The sequence below is a fragment of the Marmota marmota genome, unplaced genomic scaffold, assembly GCF_001458135.2.
Source record: "Marmota marmota marmota unplaced genomic scaffold, marMar, whole genome shotgun sequence".
Taxonomy (NCBI): domain Eukaryota; kingdom Metazoa; phylum Chordata; class Mammalia; order Rodentia; family Sciuridae; genus Marmota; species Marmota marmota.
Window position 1 is genome coordinate 16,700,053 of NW_026000048.1, and position 27,241 is coordinate 16,727,293.

The 27,241-nt window shown below is 31.5% G+C and overlaps 1 protein-coding gene across 1 annotated transcript in view; it reads left to right on the forward strand.

Moving 5' to 3' along the window:
* Positions 1 to 27,241, forward strand: part of Dnajc1 (DnaJ heat shock protein family (Hsp40) member C1) — a gene marked incomplete at its 5' end in the record, with an annotated part of 219,254 nt that overhangs the window by 96,181 nt on the left and 95,832 nt on the right. Inside the window, 6 exons of the mRNA XM_015495287.2 lie at positions 1,311 to 1,412; positions 1,912 to 1,958; positions 9,484 to 9,649; positions 10,653 to 10,750; positions 11,700 to 11,793; positions 24,092 to 24,182. Coding sequence (XP_015350773.1) covers positions 1,311 to 1,412; positions 1,912 to 1,958; positions 9,484 to 9,649; positions 10,653 to 10,750; positions 11,700 to 11,793; positions 24,092 to 24,182 — 598 coding nt within the window. The remainder of the gene's footprint in view (positions 1 to 1,310; positions 1,413 to 1,911; positions 1,959 to 9,483; positions 9,650 to 10,652; positions 10,751 to 11,699; positions 11,794 to 24,091; positions 24,183 to 27,241) is intronic.

Here is a 27,241-nt window from a genome sequence, read left to right on the forward strand (position 1 = left end):
TTACCACAGATGACCTGTAGTCTAATGCAGGGAGGACATCAATTTCATTGAGCAAATTAGAATAAAAAATAACCGTATTACCTGCAAAACTTACTTTGCTAATTTTCTAGTTCTCAGCCTTCTAGTCACAAAAATATTAATACCTAGCATAGGATACTGAGCAGAAGCAACCAGCCCCAGAAAACTGGTAATGAAAATAGTAGTTTATAAAAGGAAATCTTTACAGATTAAATACAGTCTCACTTTATCTTTCTCCACCTGTTTCTTTAACAACTTTTTAGTCCCACTGTAAAAATCCTTGTTTGTTTAATTTGTTAGTCATTTGAACTTTTTATTAGTTGGAGGAATTATTTGGACAAATAGCTATAAAATAAAAGATAAAATTTTATAAGCAACTTTGTTATCATTTTGCCTCATGAATATGTTATTGAAATGTCTTTTAAACTTAGTAGAGATAAAATTTTAAATCTCAGTGTATTCTTTGTTCTTTATTTGTGTATTTTGTATTAGCCATGTAGAATGATATTCTCTGATTTTACCTGTGCACACAAGATTATATAAAATGTAGTTTTAACATGCACTTAATCTGAAGTACTGAACCAAGTGTCCTTTAAAACATGTTTAAACTATATTAGTAATATACAAGTAGTGGGAAAATTTATTTCTACAAATACTGGGGAAACTGGAAAACATTGAAAGCATCTTTTAAAGTACTGAAAAATATTTAAGTACAATATAACTATATAACATAACTATTTTAAATTATAATTTTTAAATAAATGAAAATTTAACTGCCTTCAAATAGACATACTTTTTGACATGTGAAATTGATATTCCATAAATTGTTGCTGAATGTTAAATTCAATATAAATAACAATAAATAAAGTACATATGGTAAGCCTGGGATTCAGAAATTAGCTTTAAGATTCTCAAATACATAAAGACCTTCTTTGAAGGCACACAGATGTATTAATTTTTAATTTGCTTCTTTTTGATCTCTTAATTACTGAAAAAGATTTATTGGTTAATTTTAGGAAGGCAAGTGTTTGAAAAGTTTTGCCAAATACTGTCTTCTTTAAGTGACTGTATGGTAATGAAAAGTTAAGAGGAGAGCCAAATTAGATTGAATAATTGTTCAGTCATGTGGGTGAAGTTAGCTGCATAGCCCGGTTGTTAGACTGATTGCTCAAATTACATTGCCTGGGGTCCTGCACTTGGTTGGCTGTCTTCTCAGATCTTAACAAGGTTCTGGGAATTTCTTTTTCTGACAAAGTTTGCTTTGTATTTTCCCCTCCCCCTACCACCTCCAGGATGCTTCATCTGCAGACATCAGAAAAGCATATCGTAAGCTTTCACTGACTTTACATCCAGACAAGAATAAAGATGAAAATGCAGAAACTCAGTTTAGACAAGTAAGTGAAATATGCCTTTATATATATATTGTGACAATTGTATTAATAATTATTATCTATGGTTGAATATTAACTTACATGTAGAATATTTCCTTTTAAAAATGAAATAGTAGTCTAAAAATATAAATTTATTCAATTTTTAATGAAATAAGTTTTCACCAACATTTTGTAGTGTCAGACTCTCTAAATGCTTGGAGGGTCATAATTGTCATAATTTTCTTGTCTAAATTACAGCTTTTGTTTTTAAAAAGTGTATTTTAAGATAAGCTGTTACTTTTGCTGCTTTCACAAAGGTTCATTTTGACCTCAAGCATTTTTTTAATCTTCTTAAGGTGCTACCCAAAACATAAAACATTACTTATAGTTAAGATTTTGTCTGTTTATTGCACTTATGCACACATAGGGTTTTCTGCATGTACATTATAAAGCCTTCACTCACCTGTGTGTTATTTCTTATAGTTGAGAGTATTTTTGTTTTAAAGTAATGCTTCTGTTTTAGTTGGTGGCCATTTATGAAGTTTTAAAGGATGATGAACGAAGGCAGAGGTGAGTGTTTATTTATGCTTCTGAATTAAGATGTAGTTTCATGCCACATCTTCTAAAAAGAATTAAGTCTTATTGAACATTTTATTTATTATAAGTTGGTGTTCTAGTTTCATTCCTTCCAAGAAATGCAGTGTTTACAACTGTATTTTTTACAAATGTAGTTTTAAAAAAATATTTTACAATTAAATGTAATTTTTTGTTGAAATATTTACTAGTTTGAATCAGAGTCTATAAGACTCTAAAATCAGGAGTCATAATATTAGGTGGTTCTGCTTCATAGATAAGATTTTTAACATGGATGTCTATGCCCTGGGAAATATAAATACTACTTGATTCCAAACAAATGTCCATTCTATTTGATATATCTGTATTAGCTCCTATCTGATATGTGGTTGTTGGTCTTCCTTCTCTCATTTCTTAAATGTTTATAATTAGCCTGTTAAAAGATAGTCAAGTTGATACATTCTCTTTCTTAGTTGTAGATGGACAGAATACCTTTATTTTGTTTATTTAGTTTTTGTGTGGTGCTGGGAATCAAATCCAGTGACTCACATGTGCTAAACAAGCACTCTATAACTGAGTCACAACCTAGCCCTTAGTACGCTTCCATATTTCCTCACTCTCAAAATAATTAACCAAATTTATGAGTGAGAAAATGATGTGGATAAGCCCATAGAAGATACAGATGGAAGAAAAATATTCATGCCTTTCTCATTTCTTTTGCCTTCTTCCCATTTCTTAATTCTGCTCAAGTTATTGTGTTTAGGGTTAAACCTCAAAGTGGAGGCAGCCTCTTACTCTGGGACTTTTCTGTGCCCCTTTCATAAGAGGGTAATACTCTTACATAGTGGTTTCTAATACCATTGACTTAAGAAGAGATTGCAGAGAGGCTCCTTTCCTTTACTCCCTTTAGAATGGGTGGAATATAGATACTATTGTGGGGCTTCGAAGTTTTATAAGTCAGACTCACAGTAAGATATACATTCAAAATAATACCTCAGGGGACACACACAAAACTGAAATAAAAGGCTCACAAAACCCTATTATATTTGAAAGAGGCTTGATTTTTTCCATTCTGGTCTGTCTAGTCTCCCAACCCACCAAAGCTGCTTTGGTTCATAAAATTGATTTCATGAGACATGGGCCACAATCCAAAATTTTAAAATGTTGCCTTACAGTTTTTTAAAAAAGTACTTAAAACAACAACAACCCACCAACCCCAAAGCCCAGTTATTTGAAATATAAGCTTAAATCCAACTTAAGTATTTGTATCTGTGTGTGGTGCTAAAAATACATCTTAAAAACAACCCTGAAAATAAGCTATGAACATTTTGAGTCTTTGTTCAAATGTATTGTCCAGAATTATTCTGTATCCTAAAATGTTAGCTACCACTCTTGGTTGTCATCTTGACTGTTTAGTTTGAATACCTCCTCAGTTTGTCAGATTGCAAAGCAAGGAATCAAGATATTCTCTTGAAGTATTCTTGGCTTTATAACAAGGGCTGGCATTGATCCAGTTACCATAGCAGACATTCCTTGGGTTTGAGATAATCTATAGTGTTGAAAGAGTCCTAAAAGTGTGTTGAAAGAAGTGTTGGTCATTCTGTGCAAATTTTCTAGTTAGTTCCTTTCAATGAGCCCCTACTTTTGTTTCACATATCAAAAATGTGTCTGTAAAGATAGCTTTATTTAGTCTTCCAACATCCTTAGCATCAGATTTTGACTTTTTGTTTGTTGTTGTCAATAAACTTTGTAACAATGTCTTTCAGTTACTGAAATTATCTGTCTTTTCATATGAATCACTTCTTATGTATAAGCTGTCTTTTCATTAACATAAACTCATCTAACATTATCTCTCTAGGATTAGTTCCCTCTGCGTTTATTTTAGAGTATTGGTAGAAAAAAATGGATCTGACAGTTACACAAACAGCTGTAGTATTTAGACCCCTTGAGGCCCAAGTAACTCTTTGGTAACTGGTTTTCCTTGAGGCAAAAGTCTTAACTAATCAAGCTGAGATTCACTCCTCTAAAGCTTGCGCCTGAGGCCAGGTGACCTGTGAGTATTTAAGTGAGAAAGGCATCTCTGCAGACAATTACTTAATGTTCATAATTCCTTAAAAAAAGAAAGAAAGAAAGAATAGAACACAGCTTTATCTTCTACAGAAGAGTGTCTCATGTTGGCCTTAAAATATTCTTGATATCACAATTGTTTATAATAAATATTCATTAAATAAGAGCTTTTAAAAGTGTAACCTTCTAGGGCTAAGCATATAGCTCAGTGGCAGAACACCTGCCCAAAATGTGCAAGGTGCTGGTTTGGAGTTTATCCCCTGCACACACACTAAAAATGATCTTCTAGGAATTTGCAGTTTGGAAAATTGTCAGACATGTTTTCTTTTCTTTTTCTTTTTTTTTTTCCTTACGTGTGAAATAATCAGATGTATTATCTAAATTTTGGTAGAAAAGGGAAGAGAAATGAAATAACCACCAAACTGGATAATGTTTTTAAGAAAAACACAAGTATTATTTTATTTCATGACAGCCAAAGTATTAATTATATATCATGAAAATCTTTTGCTTTAAGTTTACAACTCATTTACTGTTGGTAATGTACAGAGTTTTACAAACCATCACCGCAATCCAGGTTTTTAATATTTCTATTATTTCAAAAAATTCACTCAAGGGGTTGTGGCTCAGTAGTAGAACACTTGCCAAGCATGTGTGAGGCACTGGGTTCTATTCTCAGCACCATGTGTAAATAAATAAAATAAAGGTTCATTGACAATTAAAAAATATTTTTGAAAAAATTCACTCAAAACTCATTTGCAGGCACTCTTGTCTCTGATCCCTATCTCTGGGCAGTCACTGATCTACTTTCATGTCTGTAAATTTGTCAGTGCTGCTTATTTCCTGTAAATGGAATCACGTATTATATATAGTCTTTTGCATCTGGCTTCCTTCTAGTAAAATAATATTTTTGAGGTTTATCCACATTGTAGCACTTCATTCTTTTTTATTGCTAAATAGTATTCCATTGTGTAGATATACTACTTTTGTTCATCCATTCACCAACTGATGGACCTTTGAGTTGTTTCCACTTTTTGGTGATGTTAAATAATGCTGCTATGAATATTTATGAATAAATCTTTGTGTAGACGTGTGTTTTCATTTCTTTTGGGTAGATTCCTAGAAATGCAATTATGAATAAACTTTTAGACCCCTATTCTCTCAAAGGCATAAGCTGTAACATGAAAATAACAGGTTTTACTGGTTAGTGGTGTGAGGAAACTTAGCATAGTAGCCTTTCTTAAACTTCTTAGGTAACTCACTTATTTTGGGGAACAGTAGCCCAGCTATGTTCCAACATAAATTTCTATACATGTGCCCTGAGTTTAGCTAAATGTTGGGTACCAGTCATCATACACACACACACACACACACACACACCATATATATGTAACTGTATATATATGTACATATTAAATACAAGTATTGGGTAACAGTCTCTCTCTCTCTCTCTCTCTCTCTCTCTCTCTCTCTCTCTCTCTTAATTATGTTAGTTAATATGACTAAAGTACAATTTATTTAGTTAATATGACTAAAGTACAATCTACTTATGTGTGTATATATATATATATATATATATACACACATTACATTGTGCTTTAGTTATATTAACATCATTTACTTTTGTTTTAAATCTGTTATAAATTTTAACCAGTCTTATTTTGCTCATCCAATTATGCAGATTAAAATTTTTTTGTGTATTTTGTTTCTGTATTTATGAAAGTTGAATGTATTTTTTAGTTTACTAAATGAAATCATGTTTTGTTTACAGTGCAATTGAAAGTATAGTTATCAGCCTCAGTTAGTTAAAATTTTAAAAATCCATTACCTAGTTATTGTTGTTTGATTACAAATTTGTTTTAATCAAAATAAACATTAATCTGAGAATTAAAAAATCTCATTTTAGAACTTACCTAATTTGAAGATATGACACATATACAATGTAGAAAGTGCTAAGTACCACAATTTTTAACATATGTATATATTATGTTAAATATATATATATAAACATATTTAAAGAAAGCATAGGATCAATTAATTTTGTCTTATTTTCTGTTTATGATCTCTATATAATTAACTTTTACTGGAAAGTTTGAAATCTGACCCAAATTAAAGTTATGTTGTTGTTAAGCTAAAAATCTAAGCTTTATATGATGGGAATCACAATTTAGGCAAGTGCCAGAATTATTCATTTTAAAAATACACAAATTTTCTATTTTAGTTACATAATTTCTGTTTTGTTTCAAAATGTACTGGTATTTTAAATTTACATAATTTTTCCTGTTGGTAATTCGAAATTTTAAGGTTTTACTTACTTTCTAAAAACTATATTAGGCTGAATATGTTTGATGAACTGTGGGTTCTGAATGGAACTCACTAAAGATTAGACAACCATTATTTCATGTTTATCACATACATTTTAAGAAAATCAAATGAAATAAGCATGCATTAGGTCATATGTTAGATATGTGGAATTGATCAGTGTTTTTATTTAGAATAAAATACCTTACAGTTATATACTTTTTGCCTCAATGATATTTTTATCATAGAGATTTGCTTCTGTGTGTTCTATAACACATTTATACATTTTTTAAGGAATTTTTAAAAATATATTTATTTTTAGTTTTAGGTGGACACAATATCTTTATTTTATCTTTATGTGGTGTTGAGGATTGAACCCAGAGCCTCACGAATGCTAGGCGAGTGCTCTACTGCTGACACAACCCCAACCCCATTTCTACATTCTTGATCTGGTTTTCACACACAATTAAGAACAGTTTGTATCAGTCTCAATTACAGAGTATTTTAACAGTGTTATGTGCTTAAATATAAAAACATGATAAAGGGATGTCTTAAATTTTGTGGTGTTAACACATGTTTTTCTTTTTTTTTAAAGAGAGAGGGAGAGAGAGAGAGAGAATTTTTTTAATATATATATTTTTTTATTTATCAGCGGACACAACATCTTTTGTTTGTATGTGGTGCTGAGGATCGAACCCGGGCTGCACGCATGCCAGGCAAGCGCGCTACCGCTTGAGCCACATCGCCAGCCCATAACACGTTTTTCTTTAAATAGCTTATTGAAAAATACAGTGCCTGTGTATTTTAAAAGTATATTTTTCTTTTCAGTGTTTTATCAGGAAAGCAGTAATTTATCTTTTAACAGTATAAATTCTAAAAAGTGAATTATAATAGAAGCCATCTTCCCTTAAAATGATCAGTCCCCTAGGTCATAATATTCATTGATAATAAAATCAATAGAACGTGATTCTAAGCTTAATCCTTGGACACTATTGTTTAGAGTGGCAGACATAATCTAATAAATATCTGGTTGTGTTTAATGTGTTCAGTACACGGGGTTTTGCTACTTTTGGATTTGGTTGTGCACTAAATACAGTTTATATGGGGAGTAGAAAAGTAATTATTAACAGATACTTAGCATTTTCAGCAGTATTGATAATAAAATATTTGATAGGAAATTCTTAGCTATGAGTTCAACCATGTATTTTTCCAGTGCAGTTTAGATATAAAACAAATTTAGCATTTAGTACTGCTACTAGGAAATTGTCTCCACTTTCTTAGATGGTCTTCATTAATAACCTTACTTTTTTCACAAAGTCATTTCAGGGAGATTTGCTGGAGATAATAATTTTTATATTAGGATCCTCCACCCCAATGAATATGAAGTAAAATAAGGATTTATAATAAACTTGGAACTTAACATTCATTGGACTTCATTTGAGTGTTACAATCGTGTGCTGTAGTAATTGAAACCTTTTTACCTTTCCACATCTAGTTTTAAATGAGACAGTTTTTTTAAAAAAATAGATTTAAATATAATTTTTAAGAACAGTAATGGTAAGGTTTTTGTCATTATATTTTGATGCTAATATTCAAGAATTGCTGCAAATATTGAAAAGGAGGATATTTAGCATCAAATCTTTCTTGACCCTGCCACTATACAACCATATTTTAATTTCTATATTCTCACATAATACACAGTTTGCATTTTAAGAGTTTAATGTTAATTAATTTTCTTTGTTTTCAATATTTGGTTGTTCTGATCTAATAGTATTATTAATAATCTAAGTTGATTTAATAGTCAGATGTTCTAAAATTGCTAATAAAATATATTTTGCATTAATAACCAGTCTTTTCTATGGAAAATAGAAGTTGCCTGTAATAGACCCTCTGCTTAAATTTTTTTTTAGTATATCTCCAAGGTATCAATTTAATAACTATCAAAGTAGCTACTGCAGTTGTAGCATTTAAATTGATTTACACGTCAAGACTGGCAGTTTAGCAGCTGCGCTATTATTCCTAGATCGGTCAATTTACTTGAGAAAAACCTACTACTGAGTTCTGCTGACCTGCCTGACAATATAGACCCTATTTCTATTCCTGTAATTAGGCCTGCGACTAACTCAGAATATTTTTAATTAAAATATTTTGGTCAATGTGTTGCACCAAATTAGGCCTTTCAGTGAAGATTTAATTCTGGATATAGTGTGATTAGAATATTTAATGAGTTGTGTTCAATTAAGATTAACAGGTTACGTGTGTTGAACATAACAGTGTTTGTGACCATTTTGTGTTTCACAGTCATAAACAATTACTTCTTATTTTTAATCTTAAAAATATTTGCTTTAATAACTGATAGGTAAATTTAAATTCAGTTGAAATTTTATTTTAAAGAAATTTTTTAAATAAAAAAATATACTTTATCCCTATAGTACCAGGAAAGATAATTTAAATGTATTGCAAGGAAAGGTTTTTTTACTTATTAATGTTCTTCCTTCCCAGCAAAAGCCAAAAATGAGGAAATCGCCACTTTTTAAATGGTTACAAATAAGCAGTTTTATGAAATCTGATATAAATGTTGGCTGTTTCCATATCCCTTTTTTTCTAAAGGAAGGTGAGCAATACAAAATACAAAGTGCTCATTTTATAGCTTTAATTTTTTTGCATAAAATAAGGCATATAAATGTTTTAACTTGAATCCCCATAGTATGAGGTTAGAACTAAAAACACAGACTAAAAAATTTATCTTGAATTTGATTCAATATATATGTAATTCATGGTAACAAAACCTCTGATTTTGATTTTTCTCCCAGCAAGAGCCTTCCTTTTCTTGTGGACTTTTGTGGTATAAGCTTTTTCTTGTGAACTTTTTGTGATGCGAGACTGTGGTAGACAGGTAAATTATTTTACCTCCTTTAGTTTAGATCCTGGGGTTCTGTAAAACATAGTGTATTCTTTCTGTGCACATTCTTAAAGGTTGTCAGTATTTGGAGCCACATACAGTGCTTTGAATTCACTAGACATTATATGCTGGTAATCTACATAATTTATGTTATCTATTTGGGAAAATTCTTTTTTAAAAAAATATAGGTATAAATAAAGCTTTTTGTTTTTATTTTAAAGTCCCTATGGATAATCTTTATATTTGCTACTGTAGGTATGATGATATTCTGATCAATGGACTTCCAGATTGGCGGCAGCCTGTATTTTACTACAGGCGGGTGAGAAAAATGAGCAATGCTGAGCTGGCATTACTCTTGTTCATTATTCTCACAGTGGGTCATTATGCTGTGGTTTGGTCAATCTACCTGGAAAAACAATTGGTGAGTATTGGTGATAAATCAAATGATCTGGCTTCCTTCATTTCATGTGGAATTTCAGACATTTATTTTTCAAGTGATGAGAATTTCTATTTTCAGCATATACTCATCATTCTAATAGTTTTACACTCAATAGTTAGTGTTTTATTTATTCCTAAGAAGTACCAATGAAATAAGAAAAATAATACTTCTTTTTAAAAAATATGGCACTCAGGGGCTGGGGTTATGGGTCAGTGGTAGGGCATTTGCCTAATATGTGTGAGGCCCTGGGTTCAATTCTCAGCATCACATATAAATAAATAAAATAAAGGTCCATTGACAACTAAATATTTTTAAAAATATGGCACTCATTTTAAAACTTTGCGAAGGTCTGAATATCTAGCTGAAAATAAGAAAGTACATGTTTTCTTAATTATCATCTTTTAAATATATTATTTTTTAATGTAAGATTGATTCTTGAAACTTTTTGTCATAGGCCCTTACATAATGAATGTTTATTTTAAAAACATTTTAACTAATTCATAAGATTCAAGATTAATGTATTTTATGACTTCAGAGATTGGTTTAACAGAAAATTATTACATTTTTCTTGGTCTGAAATGCTATTATACACTTTATTCTGCCATGGGTTTTTATTTATATGCTAAAGGTAATCAAACATATTTATCAGGATTCATGAATTAGCATCTGTTTACTCATTCCTTTTGAACAGACATTATTAAAGTCGCATGAATGAGAAAAAGTAAGTTGAATGCTTTTTCTTAGAAAACTTCGATTGCTATGGAGATGCACATGACTGACAGTGCCAAACTTCATGTGTGTAAAGGCCTGGATACCATGGCAACAGTTATTGTGAAAGATTGATGATTTTACTTAATTATGTTGGACCTTACATACATTTGCATAAATGTACCTCTGAAGTGTTTACTCTTCACAGAAGCATCTTGATAACATTTAAAAATACATGTTAATGATAACCTGTAACCATAATTCTTTCCACATTAAGGATGAACTGCTTAGTAGAAAAAAGAGAGAAAAGAAAAAAAAGACCGGCAACAAGAGTGTGGATATATCAAAACTTGGTGCTTCAGAAAAAAATGAAAGGTAGGAGTATATAAAAATACTTTATAACTTGAAACTTTTTAAATGTCTTTAATATGAGTCAACTTCATATGTATATCCATTTCACATATGCTCTCATTTTTATCTATAGTAGGTTTATAAAGACTAGTGAGCTGAAGTTTGTAAGACAAATTCTAATCTTTAAGAAAATTAGTACAGGTTTTCTTTCCTTATGAAGTGCTCATATATATTTAAATAATATAAACTCTCAAATTCTTGTAGTATGAAATTTTTGTACTAAACTTTAGAAACAAAATATTACTAAAAGAATCTATCTCTTAGCTCAGGAATGACAATATATAAACAGGCAGTGATATGCGGTACACTCAAAAAGATACCATGATTTCTTCTATTGATTCATAGAAATAAATAAAGGGTTTAAATAGTTCACACAGCATGACATAAACTGGATCAATGTGGGATGGAGATCAGAGACCATTCTGCCTGTCTTCTATTCTGATGACATCAGTGAGTAATGCTTCAGTGAACTGCAAATGACATTAATTTTTATGTATTGGTTTGTTTATGCTACAGTCTTCGGATCTGGTTGTCAGCACTTGGGAACATTCTGACTATGGTTAGTCTTTTATAGCTGAAGTAATCATAAGGTTTAAGAATTCATTATGCAAAAATAATGAAAAGTTCAGGTTAGAAAGAGGATTTTTGTTTGTTTGTAATTTGAGTATGAGTCTCCTTTCCCAAAATCTTAACCTAGATTCTCTTACTTGCTATATATTATTGCATTTGTAAGTATTGCATTTCATAGTAGAGTAAAATTAAGTGATAACATCATAAGTATTTCATTGAATACTTTTACTTTTTTGGTTAAAATAGGTGTTCAAAAAAGAATTCATGATCTTTTAAAAAACATTTTGTTTTGTTTCCTAGCATTTTCTATTTCACTGATGTGTTTGGGTTTTTCCCCTTTTAGATTGCTAATAAAACCACAGTGGCATGATTTGCTTCCATGCAAGCTAGGAATTTGGTTTTGCCTTACACTAAAAGCCTTGCCTCATCTAATTCAGGTAAAAGGTACTTCTTTCATATCCTATTAGATGCTTTCTCTTTTAGTTATTCATGAAATAATTTAGGCCAGTGTCTGCTGTATGAATGCTATTATATGCTTCATAAGATTGATTGAGTTGAATGATATTTTTATAAGTAGTTTAGAGTAGTTTCAAGATTGTTTAGTTATCTTATTTCTATAATTATCTTTTATTTTTGCTTTTAGAACACCTTAGAATTCCAGTATACTAGGAAAAGGAAAAAAAAATCTATTGTTAGGACAGATATAAAAGCAGTAAAAGTTTAATCTGCTATTATCATGAAAGGCATAACCAGTAAAAAGGAACAGAACTCAAGTGGCTTATCACCTATTATTTTAATAGCATTTGAGTACATGATGTTTTTTTTTAAAAAAAGCCCATAACATGAGCATCTGTATAATTATGCAAAAATATATATATATTGCTTTCCATTTATTTGGAATTTTAAGAGGAGTGAGGACATTTTGTTTTCTGATAATCAGAGTGTCTGTTTCAAGATAATACCCAATAAAATGTGGGTATATTTATTTATATGGCAATTAACATAAAAAATGTGTTCTATTAAATTATTGCTTTTGCTAATTCTAATTGTTTTGCTTACTTAGAAAATTCCCAACACATAAATATAATACTTGAAAGTAAGTAAATACTTTTTACTGCAGAAATTTTTGAGATTATAATTTTGGAGGAGAAATGTTTTGCTTCAGTAAATAAGTGTGTTTAAGCTAGAGAACCAGTTCTGCCTACTTTGTCTTTTGTTATCATCAGAGCTGTCAATCTTAAATACTTATTTGTTATTTTATTCTAAGTAATTTGCAGTCATTTATTTTATAAAATTAACATATTTCTTAGCATGCAAGATAATTTGCCAAACAAGAACTAATGTATTTCAGTGGCTTACCTTTACAATTTATTTTAAATTATTTGCCTATGGTATCTAGACCCATCAGATTAAACAACTGTTTTGCTTAATCATAAATTTTTAGAAAATAAGAAATTTTACAAAATCTTTAAATTCTTTTTAGGAACTATTTTCTTAAGCTGTTTAATTGGTTTGAATTTTAAAGTTTCTACTTATCTTTTGGTACTTTTTGCCTATCAACTTTTAGATACTTATGCATTAGCCTTTTAGGGCCTCTGTAAATCTAACTTTCAAATTTTAAATCTAATAATTTAAATTATTTCTTCCTCACAAATGCATTCTAGAAGAAAAACAAGATGATTTTTTTCCTTTTGCTTAAGCAAATTCTTGATATTTTTATAATGATTTGAAGATTTTTCTGAACTGGTTATGGTAGCACACACCTGTAATCCCAGCTACCCCAGAGGCCAAGTCAGGGGAGCACAAGTTTGAAGCCAGTTTTAGCAACTTGGCAAGACCCTGTGTCAAAATAAAAAAAAAAATAGTAAGGCCTGAGGATGTAGCTTAGTGGAACAGTGCCCCTGGATTCAATTCACAGAAAGGGGGGGGGGTAGGATAGAGGAGGAAGGAAGGAAGAAATGGGAGGGGGTGGTCTGAGGAAAAGGGAGGTGAAAGGGAGAGAGGGAAAGGAAAGAAGAGAGGGAGAAAGGAAGAGGCAAGATCAGTTTTTCTGGTGGTCACTGAAAAAATAATGTAATACAGTTTGCTTTTACTGATTGTAGTAGTGTAATAAGTATTTTAAATTGGTAGACATATAATTTATGTAAGACATTAGCAAAATAATACTGAATAGTTGCTGTTAGGATTAGATTTTTGTTTATCTTTTTTTTATCTGTTGTGACTTTGTATTAATTCATAATAAAATTCTATATTAGTTCATCCATAAAACTCTATAATGTGAATACATATGCTTGATGATACACGTTTTTATGTGATACTTTTTTGAGAACCTCTTAAATAGCATACTTAGGAAATTTAGAAAAATTCATTTTAACAGAAAGCAATCTGAATTGGTGATTGGTACAATAGTCAAAAAAGGGCCCTACTAAAGACCTAAGAATAAAAGTCAGGTATGGCAGTGCACACCTATAATCCCAATGGTTTAGGAGGCTTTAACAGGAGGATGGCAAGTTCAAAGCTAGCCTCAGCAATTTAGCAGTGCCCTAAGCAACCTAGAGAAAAATGTCGAAAAATGAAAAACTGAAAAGGCTGAAGATGTAACTTAGTGGTAAAGTGCCTCTGGGTTTAATTTCCAGAATCCCCTTCCCCAAAACAAAAGCAAAACAAAACCAAAATAGATAGAGACCTGCGCATAAAAAATGACACATATAGCCTTAAACATTTTAAACATGTACTTCACATTTAATCACTACTCTAGTAATATAGAGCTATTGTTGTATTTTTAAAAGAGTATTCATTGGTTGGAGTTCCCTGTCCTTTTCCTTGCATAAACCATACCTATAATCTCAGTTTCTTTAAAGACAATCCCAATCTTGATATCTTTAAAGAAGAATCTAATTAGACTCTTAGGAAACAATGTCATTGCAGAATCCTTATATAGTTTTTCATCTCTAGTTAAAAGCATCTTTAGCAATCTTACATGGAGCTTTCCAAAACACTAAACTTGGTTCTCTTAGAAACAACTTTTAATTCCTACTCGTATTTTATCTTTTTAACATGGTTTTTAATTGACTTGTGTAATTACAAAAACAAGTATAACTGACAAAAATGGGTTTTTTGTTTATTTTGTGGTACTGGGCATTGAATCCTGAGGTTGCTATACCTTTAAGCATACCCCCAGCCCCCCGTTTTTTTTATTTAGATACAGGGTCTCATAAAGTTGCCCATGCTGGCCTTGAACTTATGATTCTTCTGTCTCCTGAGCAGGTAGGATTACATAGGTTTAAGAGCTAACACAAACAGCCCTTGTAAGCATAAATAAGCAGATATTAATTAACAAGAGTTTTACATCTTGAGTGAGCCTCTTGAATTTTCATGAAAAATTAAGTAAAACTGAGCTGCAAATATTCTATGTAAGTTTTTAAAAGTGGGAGTTTTCCAGCAAGTGCAGTTCACTCTGGAGAATCTGTATCCAAATCTTGTCATAGCAACATCCCTTCCCAACTTATTTTCTTCCCATTCATCCTCTAAATATCCTTTTCTTTACTACATTTTGTATACATATAGAGTTATCTACTGGATTCGGAAAAGTGATAGTTTTGACTCACTTATGATCCAGGTTCTATTTGTTACACAACATTAAGGATCTCTAAGAAAACTCTGTTATTTATTGCCTATTTAGGTTACCCAAATTTATTTTCTGTACCCCCAAGAAATACTTACAAATGACAATAGTTCATTCATATACATATAGATATATACACACACTCATAATTTATTATATATAGAATATTTAAGCTTCATGTGGTCATATGTTTAAAAATAATGCAGCCATTTGAATAAAAATGTATAAACACATGTAAAAATAAGGCACTACAAGGGACTTTAGAAATAAATATGCCTTCTAGGACGTAAGTCAGGTAACAGTTACAACACATGAATTGAAATAACCAGGATTCAATATGGTATATAAGTTTCACATGTATAGTATAAACAGTGACTTCTGAGGATGTTCAAAGATGTAAGTTGTATCTATTTAGCATGACCAGGAAAAACTGAAAAGGGGAGCCACTTGAACCAAGTCTTGAAAGATGAATAGACCCTTAACAGTAAAGTACCCACTTTGTGAAATATGTCGTATACAAAGATAATATCATAGATATAGTACTTCCCATACAATCAGTTTATTAATATACTGTGTTAAATCTGAAAGAGATCTAAGAAAAACATTGCACAGTGGCTTTTTTTTTTTAAAAGAGGATATCACATAGCCCATTAGTATCATCTACAATTATATTCTGTGCCTCCAGATGCTGAGTATATCCATTAAGGAATTTACATTCTAATAGATGATCAGGGATTTATATTCTAGTAGATAAATATGATACAACAAGTCTAAAATAAAACATTTAGACAGAATAAAGTTACTTGATAGAATAGGAAAGTATTTTTATCTTACTTGTCTGCAAAGATATGTGTACAATGTTAGAAGTGGTAGATACAAAGCACATAATGGTTATTAAGTGGGTAGAAAATACTCTTGAATGATTCTGTGATCAGGCAGGGTAGAGGTAAAAGTATGTTTTTGTAGTACCCTTTGCTTTTTTCTTTTTCTGTTTCTTTCCTGTGCTAGGAATTAAACACAGGGCCCTTGCACATTCTAAGCATAAAATGTACCACTGGGCTACATCCCAACCCATATTCTTTGCTTTTTGAGAAGGTTCTTATTTCCTCCAGTACTAAGTTGTGTTCCTTCTTTTTCTCTAAAAAGGATATTGTGATGATGATAAGAATTTGGTAGATTAGAAAAACAATGCTATTATACTTGACATGTTGCTGTATAACATTGTTGATAATGTTGACTTAATAAATCAAACATTTCCTAGATGGGTTCATATTCAAGGAAAAGATCGACAGAAATTGCTATTTAGCAAAATATATGCCCCATATCATTCATGTACTTACACAGGCAGAAATGTAAAAGAAGTCAAATGAGAATTGAGAAGTAGATAGAAGGCTAGTGTGTGCTTGGAGAGGTAAGAACACTGGAGAGGAGTAAGATGCATTTCTATATGCAGGGAAGTTTGGGAAACTTGAAAATGTTTGTGTGAATAGTTAAGAAAGCATGTAGAATGATCAGCATAAGATGTGGAATATGAATTAGAATATATCAAGGAACTTGGACTCTTTTAAGGCATGGCTTATATGCATTGAGGCTAGAAGTTATTTGTAACATATAAAGTATAGCCCCAGTGACACTCTCACATCTTACGAGTTTGTTTATGTCTTCATGATAGTTTTGAAGGGAGTACACATTCTTTTAAGACTCAACCTGTCATTAATGTTGTTGTTATTCAGTGTTTAATTCCAGGAAATTATTCTAACCTTCATAATGTCTTTCTGGGATGTATGTGTATGTGTGCATTGGGGATTGTACCCAGAGCCTTGCACATGATAAACATGCACTCTACCACTGAGCTATGCTCACAACCCTGGAATATTTTTAAACTCATCTTGTGTTTGCATTCATGAAAGTAATAAAAGTTGATGAAGTATAATTAGTGTTATGTGCTTATTTTCAATCTTACTCTTATAACTTTATTTTTGTCATTGTTTGTGTTGGAGCCTCATACATTTGGGTCCATAAACAATTTGGATTATTAAGATCATCTGTTTCTCAGCTAAGATTAGAAAGTGCCAGATATCTCAAGTGATTATCAATTTAAATCATAGTCATTGTCTGAGATGAAACAGGTCTTAAGTACTCATAATTTATTTACTAGATAGTTTTACTTTTAGAGAATTCACTATTTAAGTTTCTGATATGCTTCTTAGTAATATAACTTACAAAATATAAAACTCATTTAGGTGTGCATTGCCTAAAGTTGTAATTTTTTCACATTGATAAGTTCTAGTTCTGCCATTTCTCACTACCAAGCTGTTCTAACATAAACACAGTTAAAATAAAAATTATTGTAGGAAGTTTCTAGTATGTATATCCTCGCTCCCACGAGAAATTATAGGTTGTTTAAGAGCAGTAACTGAGTAAAGAGAAGAATCTTCTGTTGATCCAGCTTTTATTTCAATCAATCAATCAATAAATGGGTTCCTAAAGAGTAAAGGGAGTACGATATAGAACTTTATGGAATTATCAATAAATGAAAGCATCCTCCCTCCCAAGCAGCTTCTCCCATGGAGACTACAACTGTGGACAAGTCTGGAGGTCACCCTCCCTTACAATCAGGCCCCTTCCTTTCTAGACCCTTTTGCTTCTCTTTGCTGGGACTCTGTCAGAAATCAAACAAACAAAACATTCATAGCTAATTAGCAAGGAAGAAAAGCCTCTAAAAGACTAAGAGGCATTTGTTGCCTGCCCTTCTCAGAGTTAAATACAGGTTTTCCAAGGGATGAAGCAGCATACTTTAGTTTTCTAAAACTTAAAAAAAAAAAACAACATCTTTTCAGATAGATATATTTTACATAGGAAGTACATACACAAATGAGAAGGGATAGGAAGCTGGTCTGAATTTTTATGAGTGAACTCTACTATTAAAAAGGGACAAAAAGCTGCAGAAAACTGGAAAAACCTCACAACGTAAGGCAAACATTCCTTACTTCAGCTCTATGAAAGGAGGGCTTTAGATGCAAGTACTCAGAAATCCAGAGACAGAATTTAAAGTTTTCTAGTTTTATTGCTAGATGTAGAAAAGATAAAAAGCCACAAAATGCTAATTAGCTAGGATGTTAGAGATATTTAGTCTTACTAATTTCATATTTTGTAGATGAAAAATATTTAAGACTCATATTGGTGGAGCATTTTGTCCAAAGTGACACAACTAGTTAATGGTGGAAGTGAAACTTAAAGTAGATAAAAATAAATATTAACATATAAGAAATATAAAGGCTCAAAAATAAGTTTTCCCAATAGCTCAATAACTAGAGCTTCCTATTTAGTATAATAAATTGTCTAATTCTAAACTCTCTTTCAGAATAATCAGACTGATTATAATTATGATAAAAGCTGTAGAAGGATTCTTATATTGGATTGGGGCACAATAGAGGGCTTCTATGGTCTTAGTTTATCTCTCTCTTAGCCCAAGTTGTAAAGTAGCTTTTAGACTTTGCATCTTTTGAGTACAACTGTCTCAGGCAGAAGAGGGCACAGCTTCTGGTTTTCTGTTGTATTTTTATTCCCTTTTATGAATTCAGTATTATTATAGTTCTGTATAGAAATGTTGAACCTTATTCAAAGTATACTTATTTTTTTCTATATTCTTTATTCTTTACTATAAATGTATTATACATTATGTGTAATCCTGAAATTGTAATAATAGTCAATAAAACAACAAAATTTAATATAGAGCATATCACTTTGTAGGCAGATTTTCAGAAATGTACTTTTGGTGTCTTCCTGTGATTAAGGTTATTTGTTAGCACAAATCTCCTCTTTTGCTCTAAGCTATCAAGCAGTCAAAAAGAAATGGAGTGGGCTGGGGCTGTAGCTCAGTGGCAGAGCGCTTGCCTAGCATGTGTGAGGCATTGAGTTCAATCCTTAGCACCACATAAAAATAAATAAAATAAAGGCATTCTGTCCATCTACAGCTACCAAAAAGAAAAGAAAAGAAAAGAAATGGTGTATACTCAGTCTTTTTTCCAATTACCTGTTCTCAAAGCTTTTCCACATTCCTTGTTCTCATATTTCCTGGCTTCTGCTCACTTTAGATCAGTGCCCTTTTTTCCAATCTTTCCTTAGGTTGCTTAATATTTTGAAGTTTATAAAAAGAAGTAAAAGCAAGCCAAAATGTAACACAAGGCCAGCTCAGTATGTTATTTTTATCACATAATGAAGTATGTCACAATGTTAAAAGAAAGATTTATGTATGTATTTTCTTCACATCACAGACCACTAACCTCAGAAATATTACATCTTCAAAGTTTGGCTAAATTATCATCATTATGAAGTCTTTATAAGGCCAACCCAAAAGTTCCCATGGTACATTCTCTTGTACTAACTTTATAACACTTAGCATTTTGTATTATAAATTGAGCATCCCTTGATCCCAAAATCCAAAATGCACCAAAATTCAAAATTTTTTGAGTTATTGACATTGATGCTACCAGTTTGATAGCTCAGTGTACACAGAATTTCATATACAATATTAAGAATGTTGTGTGAAGTTACCTTCAAGAATATTGTATAAAATTATTTTCAGGCTATAAGGTATGTATGAAATATAAAATAATTTTGTGTTTAGACTTGGGTCTCATCCCCAAAATATCTCATTATCTATATACAAATATCCAAAATTTAGAAAAAATCAGAAATCTGAAACACTTTTGGTCTCAACCATTTTGTATGAGGGATATCCTGAAATTCCAGTAGCTGTAAATATTTTTCTGGATTATTCCATATGTCCATCATGGTTGTTAGGAAAGGGAGCATTCTGTTCTAGCTAGCCATTCAGGAACTGAGCACAATGATGTCTTTGCCAGCTTCTAGCTGTGCCCATCTGAAACATGTGTTCTCCTTGCTCACCATGGCAAGTGTAGAGAGCTAGAGATTTGCATAAGCTTTTCTGTTGATTTGTAAATGATATTGTTTTTAAACAATACTTTCATCCACAGTTCATCTAGAACTAGTTCTTTGAACCTACCTGATCTTAAGAGGACATGGAAATGTAGGGGAAAAGATAAAATGCTGGGCAAGTACCATCTTCTCTTCAGCAAATATTTATGTGTCCTTACTATGTACCAGGAACTGTACTAGGCCATGGAAATTAAAATAGAAAAGAAAAATCCTGTTCTCAAGGAACTTGTATTCTATATTCCAATTTAGTTTATTTATTTTAGCAGTATCTGGGATTGAACCCAGGGTCTCACATATGCCGGATAAGCACTCTACCACTGAACTACATGCTCATTCCTATTTTTATGCCTTTTTGAAGGACAACTTTTGTATCATATAATCCCCGCATATCCTAACAAAAGAATACATAATAATGGTTCAGTAGATAAATATAAATAAATATATATAACTTTTTGTGCAGGTGCCTATACTTTACAGTTAAATACAATGAATACTCATGACATAAATTTAAGTTTGCCTTAATTTCAAATGTAAAATCAAGCCCTCAGCTTGTTGTCTACACAGGTGAATATTGAACTCTTCGAGAAGTTTTGTTAAGTATAAAGAAAGTTGCTTCTAGATAGAGTAAAAGCTTTTGCTCATGATTCTACCCCAAACAATTATAAACTCCTAGAGAATCAAACTCTTTCATTTTTAATACAGTATTATGGAACTAAATCTAGGCAGTTCAGAGCCTTAATGAATTAAAGTAAGCATTCATTTATTTGTTAAATATTTATTAAACCTCTATGATGGGACAGGCAATATATAAAAGATGAAGGGATGAATATGATGTTTATATTTGTAGGAAATATGTAACTCCTGTTTAGGTAAACTGGAGTTTATTCTGGACTCAAAATGACTTTTTTTTTTTGAGGAGAGAGGTATTTTCTCTTCTAAATACAACAATTGTGTTCTCTTGAAATAACCTCTAAGGAAGAATGGGAAAGAAGAAAGATTGGAAACAGTTGATCTTGTTCAACCTCTTTTTGAGTGACTGATCCCCTTTAGAACTTAAATAACAGTCACCTAGTCTTTTCTTGAATACTACCTCCTGAGTCCGTCTATTTTATTTTTACCAAATCTTAATTACCACAAAATGCTTCCTTGTTTGTCCAAAAGTTTTATCAAAACTTCCATCTCTGAAACTTATGTAGAATTCACACCATTCTTTCCTGCAGTAACCCTTAAAATATTCTGAGGTAGTTATCAGGTTATCCCAAATCTTCTCATCTCCAATCTGTTACAAGATACAGAGAGTTTCAAGCTGCCTCACCATTTGATCACTTTTCTTTTAGAGTCTTCTGTTTGTCAGTGCATCTGAAAGTGTGATATCCCATGCCATATACAAGGATAGTTGAAACAAAGTAGTTATTTAGTACAGTGGGACTTTTTTAAATTATAGGTTTGTTAGTGAAGTAATGCTTTCTGGAAAGCACATATGTAATTATAATTTGAAAATACAAGTAGGATAAGAAAAAAAGAAAAAGCATGAGGAACATTTAAATAAAATGGAACAAATGGAAGACACTCTGCCTTCAACCAATAGTGAATGAGACAGGAATGTATGGAAACTCTTGGATTAGCTGGAAAAGGTTAAGTTGTTCAGTGCATTGCAGCCCTCAGATGAATGTTGTTTGGGATCAAATAGGTATTTTAAAGAAGAACTTTTTGTGGAATTGTGTGCTATTGCAAAAAGAAGAAACATTAGTAGAGAAATGTTCAAATTTGGCAAGACCACTAGAAAGAAGTTGCTGTTACCCAGCAACAGGTCTTTCCATTGAGACAAGAAGGATATAGATAGAAATCATATAAGCAGCAAGATACAGGATTTGGCCAGAGGCATTTGTTGAAGTATAAATCATTAAAAACTTACCATTTTGGTAGACAACAAGATTCTAGTCAAAATGATAAAAATATAAAGCCTAACTAGGCACAAAACATCATTCTTCAGTGTTTCCCAAACATTGACAGTTATCGTCACAGTGATTTCTCTGAGTTAGGTAATTTTATTATCCCCATTTTATGAATGAGAAAATTGACCCATAGAGAAGGGAAGTGATTTGCTGAATGTCATATAGCTAGTAAAATGGCAGAGCTGGGATCTTCATCTGGGTAGTCTGGCTCCAAAATCTGTCCTCTTAATCATATCTCACTGTACTATACTATGATGATTGATTTCAACCTACCTCCTTTCACCTCTCATATATAACTAACCTTTGCCCTTCTTTTTTTTGCATGGTGCCACATTTCCTACTCCCCTCAAGGAGCCAATGCCTTCCTGGCCTTTTCTTCTTCCCTACTATTAAAACCTACTCTGTGGAAAGAAGCTAATAAGCTCATTCATTCATTCACACCAAGGTATAAATAACTGATATGGCTTAATATAAAATAATACTCCTCCAGGGTTGAATTTTTTAAGGGGGGTGGGGAATATTAAGGGATGATAAAACTTTAACCCAAAACCCTGTTGAAATTTAAAGTATATATGGGCATGGGAGAATGAATAAGTTGGGTGCATGACCTTCTGTCCTTTTCAAGTTACACCACTGTTTAGCTGGCCCAGGACTGTGGGAACCCTTCTAGTAGAAATGAGGTAGAAACATAAAACTGAGAATGAAAAGAATAAAGAAACATCTTTACTATATTTATGCAATGATTTTAGAAATACCTTATTATTTCCCTAATTCATTATCAGATTAATAATAAGAGTTCTGAAATAATCCAAAGAGACATAGAATGTAGAAGAAAGCTTTGACTTGGATATAGTCATAGATGAAAAGAGATAATTCCAATCTAGGGCTTAAGTGCTCATGTATTTACTTCTGATCTGGGTGGTGTCAAAGATTGGTTTTATTTCTTTATTTTCTGCAGAAATAACCTTCTCAGATGGATCTATGATATATCTGCCTTAAAAATCTTAAGAAATCTTAGAGTCTAGGAATGTTACCCTACAGTTATCTTTGATACCTTTCTTTTCTTATTCCATATTAATCATCAAGTCTTTCATTTCTTTCTTTATAAGGTTTTTCATATATTTCAATCTAGTTGTGTTCAGTTAACACTTATTGCCCACTCTATGGCAAGATACTTGCACTGGGTATACACATATTCCTATCTCAAATGTTCTATCTTCTAGGAAAGAATACAGCATTATATATTCATAAAAGTGTTTAAGTACAGAAGTAGCATACAGGAGAGAATTACTCTGCAGAAGATATTGCTTGAACAGTTTTCAACTATGGAAAGTAGTTTGCCAGAATAATGTTGGGGGAGCAAAATCACTTCAGCTAGAGGGCAAAGCAAATGTAGTCATGGAAACACAGCGTGAACTGGTAGCTACAAGTGTTGTTGCTATAGAATATGAAGTTTAAGTCAAGGCATATAGGGAATATGTTTTACTTTTTTTTTTCATTGTTAGGATCATCATATACCTAAAGCATCAATTTGTTCATTTTCATGTCTGTGATTATTTAAGGCCTAGTCATTTGGGGGCACCTTGCTGAAGTCTCTTACCTATGTGTCACTCATTGAGACTTTAGTCACTATATCTTACCTAAGTGTGTGTATTATGTGTCCTCAGTCCTCAACCCTCCATTATTATAGTTCGTATCTAAAGGTGATGGAAGGAGGATGATGACTTTTCATTTATATCACCATGTTCATATTTGTTTTATCATCAGATCTGCACATAATAATTTTGAAAATATATTGGAGGTAAGGGACTAATATGAAAATAGACTGCTGCCAAATAATTCAGTTCAGCAAATGAGTTTTTCTCTGTCTGTCCATCTAATAGTGTGATTTCAAGAAAATGCCATATGATGGAAGAAAACAGGAAGTGTAAAGCTCCTTTTCATATATGAGAGAAAAGAGTTTACTTAAATTTATACTCATGCAGTTTCTGGCTTTAATTCTTCAGGAGAAAAAACTTGTAGAGAAGTGTTTATTCAGTTTTTTGTGTTCATCATAAAATTTGAAAATATATATTAAAAAAAAGAATGCCTACTTATAAAATGAATATACTGCTTTAAAAGGAAGTTATAGTGAAAACACTGACAAAGCAAACTGATTTTTATGTTAATTTACTTACAACTTCTTTTTTTAAGGATGCTGGGCAGTTTTATGCTAAATATAAAGAAACAAGATTGAAGGAAAAAGAAGATGCACTGACTAGAAATGAACTTGAAACACTTCCAAGTGAGTTTTAAAGATTCTCTTACTTTGTTAACAGTGTCATATAAAACTGACTAAATTTGGATTGTCTTTAAATTCATATTCAGCAGTCATTAAATTTTTTATGATTTCTTTACCACTTTCCAATAGACTCACTTGTACTTAATGTATTGTGCATAGAAAAATTCTTTATTACTAAACTCAAAGTCCAAAATCCAAAGGAGGGATAAAATCAATATGGAGTCACACAACTCCTCAAGTATGGGGTCTTCCAAAATCTACAAAGTCCTATTATATTCAGTACTATGATTATAATTGATTTGGGGGATGGGCACTAGGGAGTGAACCCAGGGGCACTCTACTACTGAACTACATCCCCAGCCCTTTTTATTTTTTATGTTGAGACAGAGTCTCACGAAGCTGGAGAGGCTGGCCTTGAACTTACCATCCTCCTGCCTCAGCTGCCTTAGTTGCTGGGATTACAGGCATGCATCACCATGCCAGGCACAATTGATATTTAGTGCCAAATCTAACCAACTACCGTATATTTTAACAGTACTGTACAATGCTATAGTATTGTTTTGAAAGTCTTTGTTCCGTTTGCAATATTGTTGTATGATGTGAGCAACCTTGAATAAATGATCAGCATATTATAAAGAAATCTTCCATTGAATACTAAAGATAGTTCTTCCTGATTTTAGGAAAAGTTGAACATACTATTAAAGAAGACATTTTCCAACCCCTGGTCCTTTTATCTAATTTTAGCTTTTCTTTATCTTTTCCACACATAAATGCTCTGTCTCTTTACATTGCTTTATTTTATCCAGAGCATCTCATACCACTTAACATTATTTATTAGTTTCGTTTACATCTGGTTTCTTCCAATAAAATATAAGCTCCATGAGGGTAGGGACTTTACATGTGTTGCTCACTCCAAATTTCAGGGGTTAGGGCATAGTAATTTTTAAGGTGCTATTTTTTGTCTACAATATTCCTTCCTGTTTCTAGGCAGCTTTAAGGACTGTTTTTTATATTGTGTCTGCAGCATTGAATAGTGTTCTGGCCCATAGCAAATGTTCAGTAAATGGATGAATGGATTATGAATTGTAAATAAGTATAGTTCCATGTATATTTATAAATGTCATCTAAGCATCTAGACAAGTTTCTAGACAATTACAAAAGACAATTACAAAATAATATTCATGTCAGTTATATAATTCTTTAAAGCAAACTTCTGTTGAGAGAAGAATTAGGATAATAGAAGATTACATATTAAGGTTGGCAGATGCATGTGGTGGGAAGAAATGGGCAAATGAAATTACAAATGTAATTTTTATATAATTGTTTTTAAGTAAGATAGTACATAAATATTTTCAAGCCTTTCAGATTCACCAAAAGTTAAAAAATCACATTAATAAAAAAGAGAAAATATTAAACTAACCTAGATTTTACCTGTAGAGAGAGTGTGAACACACTATATTTCATAGCTTTCATAGCTTCATATAATTTTTTGTAACAAACCAGTTATTACTTTTCAATTTTGGCGTATGTTAGAATTGTCTAATGATAATGAACTAACTATACATATGGCCTGTATGAGAATACAGGTTAAATATGAAATACTTATCACAATGAAAAAGCTCCTTCTGAAGTTTGTAGTCATTTTTTTCTAAAATTGTTCAAAGATTTTTGTTTTTGTTGCTTGTGGTATTTGGGCCTCATGTATGATAGGCAAGGGCTCTACCACTAAACTGTATCCCCAGCTATGTTCAAAGACTTTTGTTCTAAGAATTTGATTAAAATTCTAAGATTTTAATAATACTTTTATTTTGTTCCTTAATTTAAAAATGTGAAGGAACACAAAATCTTAAATAAGTATCTGACAGCCCTCTCTGTTCTTCAGTAGATATATAATAGTCTTCTAAAACATTTGAAAATTTATTACTAATTTATCAGTTATTGAAACTCAGAATAGAATTAGTAAATGTAATAAAACATGTAAAACAATACTCATACTAGGCTCTAGGTAATGAGACTGCTGTTTCTCTCTCTCTTTTTATTTTCCTATTAGTGATAGATTTGGAAAAGGTGATGGTATCAACATTAAGAATGGTAAAGAACAGTCACATTCACTGTTAACAATGTCAAAAACTGTCGTGTGTATTTTAATGTAGTCTCTAATGGTTACATGAAAAGAATATTTTAATTAATTTTGTTAATTTCATTGTAGTGTTCTGTATTATGTACTGTAGAATTAATACATAAAGGAATCCCAGAACCTCTAGTGTGCATTTCATTTGCCCCTATCCTCCTTAGTTTTAAGACTATCATTGGAATACTGAGTTCATAATAATATTTCTATCTATTTAATTGAGTTAGTGCAACTCAAGCAGATTAAGTTAATTTTCACCACCTAACTGCTATTCTTCCCTCACATCTATCTGCTTTACTGCTTGTGGTGCAGTATTCTCAGAGGCTTGTATCAGAACTACCTTGAGTAGGGTGTGGTGGTCTTATTAAAATGATATTTCAGAGGAGGGGGAGTGTAAATAGGGTAATTTCTTAAAAATAAATATCCTTCTAAGAAATCTTTGTGCAAAAAAATTGTCAATCTCTGGGAAATGTTTGGCACTTATTTTTATGAACCTTTAATCAATTTTATAAGTTTAAATAAATAAATATTTTTAAGAATATAAATATTTTTTGAGTATTTGGGATATTTTTATACATTCTCTATTTATGTGAATTTCATCCTTAAATCACTTTTTAAAAAGTTTTCTGTGTTGGGGATCAAACCAGGCAAATGCTTTACCATGGAGCTATAATTCCCTGTCCCATTCTAAATCAATAGAAGTCAATTTTTAAGAATTAAAAATGAAAATGAAACAATTCATATCATGAATGGAAAATTCATTTATATATGTACATATGTATATACACATATATATGTGTGTATATATATGTATTTCTATATGTAAGTCTATATATTTTTCTTTATCTTTTTGGTACTAGGGATTGAACCCAGGGGCACTCTACCACTGAGTCCCAGCATTTTTTTTTTTTTTTTTTTTTTTTTTTTTTTT